Source organism: Mus pahari, chromosome 15 (genome assembly GCF_900095145.1).
Source record: "Mus pahari chromosome 15, PAHARI_EIJ_v1.1, whole genome shotgun sequence".
In the NCBI taxonomy this organism is placed as follows: Eukaryota; Metazoa; Chordata; class Mammalia; order Rodentia; family Muridae; genus Mus; species Mus pahari.
Window position 1 is genome coordinate 57492565 of NC_034604.1, and position 12548 is coordinate 57505112.

Sequence of the window (12548 nt, forward strand, 5' to 3'; positions counted from 1 at the left end):
AAATCCGCCTGCCTCTGCCTCCCAAGTGCTGGGATTAAAGGCGTGCGCCACCACGCCCGGTTTACAGCTTTTTGAAGATGCTATCTTTGAAGATGGCTTCTTTATAGAAAACAAAACAACAAAACAAATATCCATAGGTGTATAAATTTATGTCTGGGCCTTCAGTTTGATTCTCTTGACCAACCTGTCAGTTTTTAATGCCAGTTTCATGCTGTTTTTTTATTATACAGCTCTGAAGTACAACTTGAAGTCAGGAATTGTGATACCATTTTTACACAGAGGCACACATAAGTTATACACCACCCAATATTTTTAATCTGTAAATGATGGAAAGAATTTGGAGTGTGAATGCTTTTCCAATAAGTTTTGGTGAGAATGTAATACGTTTTAGTTGGTAACCTTGGTGTATGTGTCTTGGTATATGTGAGTGTGTCTGTAGCCTGTGCCAGCCTGGAACTTTCTATGTATCTTAGCTTTGTCATGAACTCTTCTATTCCTCTTGGCTCTGCCCCTCAAGTTCAGGGACTGCAGGTATGAGTCACCATGCTTGACTTGTATAATCATTTTAATTATATCATCAGAGTGCTTTATACATTATCTTAGTATAATGCTGTTGTTAAATCATCTTTAGTTGATGTTTTCATGTTGAAGTAGAAAGAAGAATGAAGCGTTTTTAATAGGTTATAGAAATAGTCATTATACACAAAGTAGATGGCTAGTGCTCATAAAGAAAGTTGGATCTAAGTCAAGAAGAAATATGAGATGTTAATAATTTTGAGGACAGATAAGAACATGTTAATTGTGTTTTAGCAAATATTTTAAGTGCTTTCATTTAATAGATAGCTAAGAATTATTTATCATAATTCTGCTCATTGAATAAAAATTAATACCAAAGAAGTGTTCAGATGGTCTTTTTCCTTCTACATTAAATAGGCTAGGCATTTACTTTGTTCATATTATTGATTTTTTTTTGTATAGGCTTCAAAGGTAGCCATCAACTCAGTTTATTAGTGGAATCAGACTAAATGAGGTTTAACTTTATCGAGTCATTTCTACTCTAGGCATAGCATTAGGCATGGTGGCTGAAGTAGCAGGCTGAGAGCTCACAAGCACAAAGCACTGAGAATGGTGTGAAGCTTTGAAACTTCCAAGCCAATCCAGTGGCGCACCTCCTCCAATAAGGACACAACTTCTAACCCTTCCCAAACAGTTCCATTAACTGGGGACCATGTATTCAAACATATGAGCCTATGCAAACCATAACATATGTCATTGTCAGTGACATATGCAGCCCAAACTAGTGTCTAACTCTGTCACCACCATTACCTACCTCAGGGAAACACTGTCTAACCAAAGAGCTATTAGCTCTGTGTGGGTGCCAGCTCATGTGTTCATGTGTGTATGCCTGGGTGGTGGTGGTGGTGGTGTGGTGTATATGTTTCGGGGGCAAGTGGTTGCCAGAGGTTGATGATGGATGTCTTCCTCAGTTGGTCTTTATCTTATGTTGAAGAGATGTTTTCTCCCTGGGGCCTGGAGCTTGCTGACTGGAGCTTGCTGACTGGAGCTTGCTGACTGGAGCTTGCTGACTGGAGCTTGCTGACTGGCTAGTCTGGTTGCTAGGATTAGCTGGTCTCTTCTTCCCAGCGCTGGTCTTGCAAGTGTGCACCACTGTGCTCGGCTTTTAGTGTGGGCGCCGGAGATCATTATGTGCCGCAGGCCATTTACTGACTGGTCCTTTCTATCAGAGAGTTTAGAGAGCTCATGAGTTGAAGCACTAAAACCACAAGTAGTGGAGAAGGTCTGAGTGCTAGGCATGGGCAGGCTTGATGGGAGCACGTGATCAGAGCGAGAGCAGCGATAGCTAGGGATAGTTATGGTCGGAGATGAGGAGCTCTGCTTCATGTGGCAGAAATACAGAAACTCACCTTTCCAAAATAGTTAAATAGCAGATGTAAGATAAAATAGAGTCATTATCACCTGATACAGTATTCATCTATTTTTTTTGTAAAATTAGTGAATTATTTGACAAATCCAGAGCTAGTGCTAATGATAATTCATAAACATTCAAGGCTTGCACTTTATTAAACCGTCTTTCATCTGGAATTAGAAAATATATCTTGTCCACTGATAGATTTAGTGAATGTTTTGTGAAATAATTGAAAGTAAGAGCAGCAGGATATGTAAATTTGCATGTGTGTATTCCCCAGTCTTAGTCTATCATGGCTAAATTTGAATTAGTGTTTTACTTTCTCAGTTTTTTTTATTTACTTGGTAATTACAAAACTAATTTGTACATGTCGGAAATATGTTTATTTTCTGTTGTTATTATGTCTTTTTCAAGGAAAAAAGGCATTGAATAAACAAGCTTAGTAAGTGTCTAAGGCAATTAATTCTGTGTAATGCTTTAAGCAAAGTTTGTCGTATCTCTCTGCACTTGGTTTTCTTACCTTTAAGATTACTTTCAATTGTAAGCATTTACCAGAATAAAAGTACAGCTAGGGCTGGAGAGATGGCTCAGTGGTTAAGAGCACTGACTGCTCTTCCAAAGGTCCTGAGTTCAAATCCCAGCAACCACATGGTGGTTCACAACCATCTGTAATGAAATCTGCCGCCCTCTTCTGGAGTGTCTGAAGACAGCAACAGTGTACTTACATATAATAAATAAATATTTAAAAAAAAAAAAAGTACAGCTAACTCACGGTGGAGAGAGAGTAGATGTAGGGAGGACCAGTGAGAGCCACATTCATAGATTTAGGATGCTACACTGTTATAAGGGAAAACTCAGTCGAGCTGGGAGCATTCACAACAGACAAGGGCCCAAGCACAGCTGCTTCCCCAGGGGGCTTTAATTAGAAGGTCAAGATCAAGCAAGTTTAGAGATGAGTGATGTTCTACATCTTTGTAAAACAGTCATATTCACACCAGCATTGTAAAGGTTCTAAGACATCCTGTGGTTCAGATTAGAACTGAGGATGGGTAGTCTTGTACTTGGTTGGTTGAGGTAGGCATAATCTAAGTCTGAGGCCAGCCTAGGCTATGCCAGGACACTTGGCTCAAAAACAAAACAAAACAAAACAAAATAACAAAGCATTTTCACTGGAACAAAAGCTATGCAGCATTATGGGCATTATTTCTTAAGATAGTCACAATAAATTCAGATGGTTGCTTTCATATGGTTACATTTTAAATTGCTTACAAATTGTCCTATAGAAACTAAAAGTCTTTTAATTTGCTATAGTGTAGATTCAGTTCTCTCTTGCTAGTGAAAATCATTTCTTTGCTTATTCATAAATGATATTGTTTTAAAGGGAAATTGAAGGGTAGACATTAGTAACGAGCAGGGAACACTCTGAGGAATGTTTAAGTGTTTGTCGTGTGGTTTGTTGAGTGCTGCATCTTCTGTCATTATAGGCAGATACCATGAAGGGAGCAGGGGTGCCGGTCTGCAGACAATGTGTGAAGGGAGAAGATAATGTATGGTAGCTGTGCCTCTCAACTGTGACTGTGAGACTCTGAGGGACTCTTGTTGGGACAAAAGTGCAGGGAGAAGCATGGGTCTAAATGAGCCGTGAGCAGAAAAAAGACCACAGAAAGCTCTCTCTGGAAACAAAGAAAAATGAGTTCATATTACAGAAAGAGAACAGATGCATAAGAACAGACCACCCACCCACCTTGACCCGTGCCATCCAGTTTTGCCTTTGTAGATGTAGCAATTGTTTTAGGGAGGTTCGTTTCAAATTTCAATGACATCTTTCCAGTCTTTAATCTTTGCATTATTTAGCACTTTTAAAGCATATCTATTTGAACCAGGAACTTTTCATTGAAATCTAAAGAAGAAATTGTTCACCTAATATAGTGGTAGGTTTTCAGTGGTGTATACATACATATAAGTCATTTTCACTTAACTTATTGGGAGACAAGGTCTACTTTATTCTACTTTTCATGTAAATCTGATGAAAGTTTATTCTTCTTTTTAGGCAAGAGTTCAACATTGCATCTGTTCTGTAGCCAGTGACCACTCCGTGGGACTCCTAAGTCTGCGAGAGAAAAAATGCATCATGTTGGCGTCTCGCCACCTCTTTCCTATTCAGGTGATCAAGTGGAGGCCTTCCGATGACTACCTGGTGGTGGGATGCACAGACGGCTCTGTGTATGTCTGGCAGATGGACACTGGTAAGAATGAATGTGGAGAGGGGGTGGAGTCTAAAGAATGTATTTAATTTCCTGAAAATAGTTCTTTATATGAAAATAAAATGTGGAAATGTACAGAGGTTTCTATGGATATTTCTTGTAATTATCCTTTCTAATTTTATTTTTATCCATGATGGCATGCGTAGCATCCTTGTATTTGTTGTATCATGTTAGACCTTTAAATGGTTTGACAGTTCTTAAAGACATGCAGTGGAGGGAGATGTGCAGATGAAGATGACAGGCAGTGATACCCATATTATGGATGGATGGCCAAGCAGGCTGAGGGCGACAGACAGTTGTGGCTCATGTTAAAAAGCAGTGGAAAAAGATAAAGCCAGCTTTTATTTGAACAGCAGAGAAGTGAAGCCGGCTGGGTAATTTTAGGAGCCAAATAGAAATGGACACTGTAGGCTTTAAAGGTAACATGTGAGTTTTCAGTTTTATGTATGTACGGGTCTAGTTTAGAATAAATAATGCTCAGCTGAAAAGCACAGGCACTGTGATAGATGTGCATATACAGATCAATACAGTTTTTACCAGGAATATTTCAGCAGGTAACTCAATGGTTTAACTTAAAGTTTTTTTTTAACAAGCATATGTGATAATACTTTTGCAGTTTTAAGTAATATGCATGAATGTTTTTATTCCTCTCTGTCTGTTCTCCACAGTCCTTTTGAAGTAGATTGGATAGGTGTGTTTGCTTGTCCTGCTACAGAGTATGGATAAGTAGACACGTTTCAGCAGTCTTCACAAGAGGAAGCAGTCCTAAAAATCTAATTGACTCCTGTATTAGTCAGGGTTCTCTAGAGTCACAGAACTTGCAGATAGTCTCTATATAGTAAAGGAATTTATTGATGACTTACAGTCTCCAGTCCAAATCCCAACAATGGTTCAGTAGTAGCTGTGAATGGAAGTCCAAGGATCTAGCAGTTGCTGAGTCCCACACCGCAAGAAGGCAAAAGAGTGAGAGCCAGACTCCCTTCTTCCAATGTGCTTATATGGTCCCCAGCAGAAGGTGTAGCCCAGATTAAAGGTGTGTGCCACCACACCTTTAATCCCAGATGACCTTGGACTCGGAGATCTCCCTGTCTTAATCTTCTGGATTCAATCACCACTGTGTCTCAAGATCTCCATACCAAGATCCAGATCAGAAACTTCTATCTCCCAGTCTCCAGATTAGGTCCACTGGTGAGCCTTCCAATTCTGGATTGTAGTTCATTTCAAATATAGTCAAGTTGACAACCAGGAATAGCCACTACAACTCCTTTTGCATTTAACTCAATATTCTGCTTTATACTGTAAGAGATGTTAATATTTTCTGTTATGTTTTAAAAGTACTAAAAATTAAAAGAGAAGCAAGGTAGACTGAAATCACGCAGCTCTGTGGTAAACATTAACACTGGGACATTTATTTCTGATGTATTATTGGGTGTTTTAAAGGGGAGAATTGCTTTGGGTGGAGAGATGGCTCAGCTGTAAAGAGCATGCACTGCTCTTGTAGAGGCTCAGCCCCCAGCCCACTGGAGCTTCCACTCCGGGTGTGTGGTTACCTGTTTGGGCTTTCGCAGTCACTCTCACTTACATGCTGAGAACCACCCCAAAACATACACATTATTTTAAAAATATGTAAGAAGGAAGGATCAGAGTTTTCCTGGGGAGTTCGCCAAGAGATACCAAAACAGAGTGTTTCCTGTCCCATCATAAAACCCCAAGTAGTCCCTATATAAATGTTCTCTCTGAGAAAAACAGGATACAGAACCTTAGGATACAGAACTTGGTATCATCAACTTCCATCAAAGAGTTTGAGGATTTTAGAGAAGATGGTACTCAACAGCTTAATGGACATAAAGGAGATAGCTGTAACGACTGAGCTATGTTAAAAAAAGATAAGTTCATGGTTGAATAAAGTGACAAAGACAGTACAGGACAGACAAAGGAGAAGAGTGCAAAGGCAGTGACCTAGTGACCTCAAGGTCAGAGCAGAAAACCTCCTCAAATTAAAGAAAGACATCCAGGCAAGTCAGGATTGACTGACGTCATGCATCAGATGGACATCACAGATAGTCTACAGAATACTCCCCCCAACCTCAAAAGGTATGGTACTCTGTTATGCTTGCAGACAGGAGCATGTTGTCCTCTGAGAAGCTGCACCCACAGCTGACTCAGACAGATAGACACCCACAGCCAAGTAGAGGGTGGAGCTTGGGACCTCTTATAGAAGAATAGAAGGAAGGATTGAGGGTCCAGAAGGGGATAGGACTCCATAGGAAGACCAACAGAGTCAACTAACCTGGACCCTTGGGGCTCTCAGAGTCTGAACCACCAACACAAGGGCATACAGGGGTTGAACCTAGGCTTTTCCATTTCTATGTAGCAGATGTGCAACTTGACCTTCATGAGTGTCCTGAACAACTGGAATGGGAGCTGTCCTAGAAGCTGTTGCCTGGATGTGGGATATGTTCTTCTAGCTGCCTTGTCTGGTCTCAGTGGGAGAGGAAGTGCCTAGCCTTGCAGAGACTTGATGTACTGGGGGTTGGAGGGGGGGGGAGCTACCCACTCAGAAGAGAAGGGGAGGAGGAATGAGGGAAAGATTGTGGGGTGGGGTGACCAGGAGGGGGGCAGTCATCAGGATGTAAAGTAGCTAAGTACACACACACACACACACACACACACACACACACACACACACACAAAATTAAAAAAGAAAGAGTACATTTCTACCCAGTGGCTAATGGAAGCTTCTCAAGAATGAACTGCATGCATGGACAGAAAACAGATCTTAACCAGGTCAGAAAGACTGAAATAGCTCTGGTGGCCTGTTTGACAATAGTGCCACAAAGCTTAAAATTAACAGCAAAGAAATCACTAGTAAGTACAGTAACTTCCTGAGAAGAAACAAATCATTACTGAATGATGAGTGGGTCAATGAAATAAAAAAGAAATAAAAAAAATTCCTGGAACTAAATGACAGTGTAAACATAATACAATAAAAACCCCTGGGACACATTAAAAACAGTCTTGTAAGGGAAAGTCCAGCTCTAAGTGCCTGTAGGAGGAAGTCAGAGCACACATAAGGGACTTGATGATGTCACTCAAGAGCTTTAAACAACAAGAACTAACCATACCAAAATCCAGAACATGACAAAAAATAATAAAAATCAGAGCAGAAATCATTGAAATATACAATACAAAGAATTTCATATAAACAATAAAAATCAATACAAAGAATCAACAAATCCAAGATAAACAAGATTATCAGACCCTTCAGACACCAATGAAACTTGTAAAGAAATAATTTAAAAATCCGTGCTCTATTAAGTTGAAAAATATAATTGAAATAGATTAATTTCTGGATCCATCCAAACCACCAAACTTAAACCACGAGGAGATAAACAACCTAACTAGACCCACAATGAATGAAGAGATTGAAGAAAAAGCCTTCTGATTAACAACAGCCCAGGCTCAGTTGGATTCACAGCAGAATCCTACCAGTCTGTCTAAAAATCCTCAATACAATTCTCACAAACTAGTTACAGGCATGCGTGATAAAGATTCTTCACTGTCATCAAGTTGACTTTATCTCAGAGATGCCTGTATGGTTCAACATACACATGTTAGTAAATGCAGTAAACCACATACAATGGCTTAATGACAAAAATTACATGATCATTTTAAAAGATACAAGGGGAAAAAAAGGATAATGTCCAGAACTTCTTCATAGTAAAAGTCCTAGAGTGTAGAACTTAAAGGAACATATTTCAACATAATGAAGAATACACACACAAACACACACACACACACACACACACACACACACACACACGATAAAATTAAAGCCAACATAACCCTTAATTATGAAAATCTTCAAGCAATCCCTATGCATTTGAAAAGAAGAAATGTAAGGAATGTTTGACTCTGAGGGCATCTAACCTAAACTCAGCGGTGCTGGTTGTCACTCTCACAGCATAGCACCCAGTCCGTATGGGCAGGGTTAGGTTTGAGTGTCTCCCTAAACACTATGAGGATGGCTGAGGTAGCTCTTTGGAGTTTAAATACATTTCATACATCAAATCCTGCCTGAATCTGATTTATAGAGCTTCATTTTTTATTGATTTGATAAATAAATAAATTTAATAAATAAATAATGTCAATACCTTCATGATGTACCTTCCCAACTCTCTAGGGGCCTGTATATCACTAGCTACGGCTTGAACATCAAGAGGAGAAAAAGCATGTATCTCCCATCTCAGTTCAAATCCAAACCAAATGTGATTTCTCTGTTTTTATTTGTTGACCTCCCCCCCACCCCCACCCCATGGATTTGCAAGAACTACTATAAGCTGTTAACTATGTGTCTCATTAACCTACAAATAGTTAACATAAATATTTTAGAGTGAGAAAATCACCTTAAACTCTCTAGCTCTTGTGTACTTCATAGTTCTGGATTTGAAGAGGCATGTAAAAATGTAAGTAAGGGTCTGGAGAGCTGTCTTAGCAGTTAAGAGCACTTGCTGCTATTGCAGAGATCTCCATTTCAGGTCCCAGCACCTACTTGGCAGCCTGTCACTCTGAAACTCTACTTTCAGAGGTTCTGATACCCCCTTCTAGGCTCTGCAGGCACTAAACATGCATGTGGTGCACAGAGCACGCATGCAGGCAAAACATTCATACACATAAGAATAATTTAATCTTAAAGATGTTTAATAAACAGTTAATAATGCTGGTAGTTATAAGTAAGGAAAAAATAAAACAGAAAACCAGAAGCTGATAAAATAATCTGGGAGTATGAAACGTGGGGACGAAACTTATGCTGGAAGAAGTTTGTGTTCTAACTTAAGAAAGAAATATGTAAACTGGGCCACAGTGCACACCTTTAATTCCAGCACTGAGAGGCAGAGGTTGTGAGGCCAGCCTGGTCTATAGAGTGAGTGCCAGGACAGCCAAGGCTGCATAGAAAAACTGTCTTGAAATAGGAATCAATCAATCAATCAGTAAATAATTAAGAAATAGAAGGGAAGGCCAGATGAGGTGCTTTGCAGTATCTGTGGGTAGAAATAGTACGTAGTTTATAAACATATGAGAAGCGTTGCGGTGATGGAACTAAGAACCCAACAGATCCTACAGTGGTAGGTGCTTGCTTCCTACCCAGTGTGAAGGAGGCACAGGATTTAACCAGCAATGAAGAAGAAATTTTGCATCCTAAATGGAGAAGACACAACATTTGCATTTCTGTTCTGTGAATGCTTTCTTGAAAAATAGCTTCCGAAATTATTGAAGGAGAAAATGGGCCCATTTTACTGAGAGTTTTTGTTATAGTTGTTTAAATGTTGATAGAAGACTAAGAGAGGTGAAATCATTGAGTTTAGTGTTTGTAAAGAGTGTGAAAGTAATAGACTAGTTAAGAAAACCCTCCTGGGAAACGGCTGAGGGGAAAGGCCTGGTAGAGGTTCTTAAAGCCTTAAAAGTTTACCGGGAAGGTTTGTGAAGACTTGGGAGAGGAATAATTGTGGGATCTACATGGAAGATTAGTTTACAGAGGAAGTACAAGGGATAAATAAATACTTGGGTAAATACTAAGACATTCCTCCAAACATGCTATACCATTTTTTTCTGTACCTAAACAATGAAATTAAAAGTTGATAGTATTGTGTAATCCACGTGGAGCTGCTGCCTTCCAGGTGCGCTAGATCGCTGTGCAATGGGAATCACAGCAGTGGAGATACTGAATGCTTGTGACGAAGCCGTTCCTGCCGCAGTAGACTCGCTTAGTCATCCAGCAGTCAACCTGAAGCAAGCCATGACAAGACGGAGTCTTGCCGCCCTTAAAAATATGGCCCACCATAAGCTGCAAACCCTTGCAACTAACCTTTTGGCTTCTGAGGCCTCTGACAAGGTGAGCTTTGCATGTAGTCTCATTGTCCGTGAGTTCCATGCAAGGTTATTTAGTAACATACCTTTTTCCAGTCCTGAGCGTTTTATCAAAGAAAAGGATTTTTTTAACCAATCAAAATCTTAAAATTATTTTTACTCAACTAAATGATGTTGGTTTGATATTATAAAAAGGCAGTTTTTTAGTCCTTTGTGTAATCTTAAGTTCAATTCAATTTTCCAAACTGATACTTGCAGTCTAGACACTAGCTACCTCTCTGTTTGGCAGAAGGATGTCCTACTATGAGCAGCAGCAGAGCCAGGCTGGCCCCCATCCTTCATTTTGAAATGCTAAGCCACTCTTTATTTTGTGGCTCACTTATTCTTGATTTCCATTTTTTCATAATGGTTAAACTTGTGTATAAAACTGAAGGGGTTGAAAGGCTCCCCTGTAAGCTGACAACTGTCATGAGTTAGGGAATGCCAGCAGTGGATGAGAATCCACCGCTGTCCCACTGACCCATAGCCGCCATAATTGGCAGTGATACCACCCTTTGATCATCCTTTCTTTCCCCAAGACATGAATGTTTTATCGGCTCAGTTGTAGTTTATATTTCATTAGTTGGACTTAGGAAATCCTTTGGTGGTTTTTCTCCATACCTTCAGGTCCATGCTCTAAAGTTTGAGGAGAAATCACAGCTTAAATGTGTCTGTTGCTGGGCTTGTCCTTTGTTTCAAAGAATCCTGTACTTGACCCAGGAAGTCATTGTCTCATTATACAGTGTGGCATTTTCATTTTGTACAAATGTGTAAAACAGTTGCATTTTTTATTATTAAAAATTTTAAAATAATATTAAAGAATTAAAGAATTTTTATTACATTTATATTTCTTATATTTCTTGATGGTAGCTCCTAGACATACAAGATTAGAAAAAGAATTTTCTAACATATAGCTGGAAAATTAAAGAAAAATAAGCAGCGTAGTACTCTTTATGAATGGCTTTAGTAAGTGGTCAGGGTTCATTAGGTGATTTTTTTTTACAGTCTTGTTTGTCCCTCTTTTAATAGTGTGTTTTATAGTGCAGTTAGTGATGGAAGCAGAGGTAGTGCTGGAGAGTACACAGAAGACAGTTATAGGAAGGCTTAGGCAGCTGAGGCTGCAGGAGGATAATCACTTCATGAAAAATGGATGCTGGCTGTACCATTAAGGGCTTCTCTCACTGTTCGTGCATGCTGTCACAGGGAGTTCATACGTGCATCAGCGCGATGGCCCGAAGAGGCTGCTTGGTTGGAATCATCACCACCTCTAGCTCTTAGCATCTTCCCACTTCTTCCACATAGATCCCTAAACCTTGTGGGGAGGGGCTTGCTAAAACCATTCCTTTTAGGGCTGAGATGTCTAGGGTCTCTGACTGCCTTCACCTTGTCTGTAGGTCTTTGTGTTAATTAGGATATACTGAAAAAGCAGCTTCTCTGATGAAGGTAGAGCAATGAGCTGACCTGTGGATGTAGCAGTGTGTCATTAGGAGTCATCTTGTTGCTGTGTTTAGTTAGCAGAATAGTAAGAGTAGGTTTTCCCCTATGGCCCAGCCCTCTCTAGTCGCAGTTTCTGGGCTCATTAACTGTGAAGTGTGAGTTCCATCTCAACGTTTGGTTACTTACACAGCACTGATGCTGCTATTGCACCAGTCTGTCTTGCAGGCGAGTTACTGTTTATAGCTTGGTGAGATGAATGATTGCTCTTTTCCTCTATCATATCAGGCGCATATCATCTTCCAGTGCTGTGAATGCTAGTCTGTAGGGGTAAAACTTCTATTTGGGCTCCAACTTGATTTCTCATGTTCAATGATGTAAATGGTATCTTTGGCAATAAGGACTTATCTTCAGGTTGTAGAAGGTAACCAGCAATACTGGCAGTTGCCTGTAATGTTTTGAGGTGTGGTCTGTGGGGTTCCCTTTGGTCAACGACTCAACAGGATGCAACTCATTCCTACTACTGGAGTTTTTACTTTATATCATATGATGTCTAGTTTATGCATTACCTCCCGCATTATATGGTAACCCCTTTTAAATCCCATTTACATATGTTATATTTCTTAGGACTTCTACCATAGTAGATTCCCATAATGGTCTTTCAAAAGGTTTTTAGTGTTAGCTAATGCCTCTCCATAGCCCCTCCTTTACATTGCCTTCCCACCCCCCTCCGAATTTAATCCTCCAATTCTAATTTACCCTTATCCCCTTTATAGTGCCAATTTCTGTTTTCCATTTCTTGGACAAGCCCTCATATCCTCTGATCCTTTCCAAGCTATCTATCCTAATAGGATTTTCTAAATAAGACATACATATCTAAAGATTAAAAGTGAGCATCCATATATGAGTGAAAGCAGGCGATGTTTGCCTTTCTGGGTGTGAGCTATGTCACTCAGGACAGTTGTTTCTAGCTCTGTCCATTTATCTGCAAATGTTTAAATTTTGTTTTTGTTTTT

General features: G+C 39.7%; 1 protein-coding gene across 2 annotated transcripts in view; it reads left to right on the forward strand.

Annotated features, from left to right (window-relative positions):
• Wdr7 (WD repeat domain 7) overlaps positions 1-12548 on the forward strand; it is a 277721-nt gene that overhangs the window by 41714 nt on the left and 223459 nt on the right. For both annotated transcript variants that reach the window (XM_021215119.2, XM_021215120.2), the window contains exons 13-14: positions 3978-4173; positions 9870-10084. In XM_021215119.2, coding sequence (XP_021070778.1) covers positions 3978-4173; positions 9870-10084 — 411 coding nt within the window. The remainder of the gene's footprint in view (positions 1-3977; positions 4174-9869; positions 10085-12548) is intronic.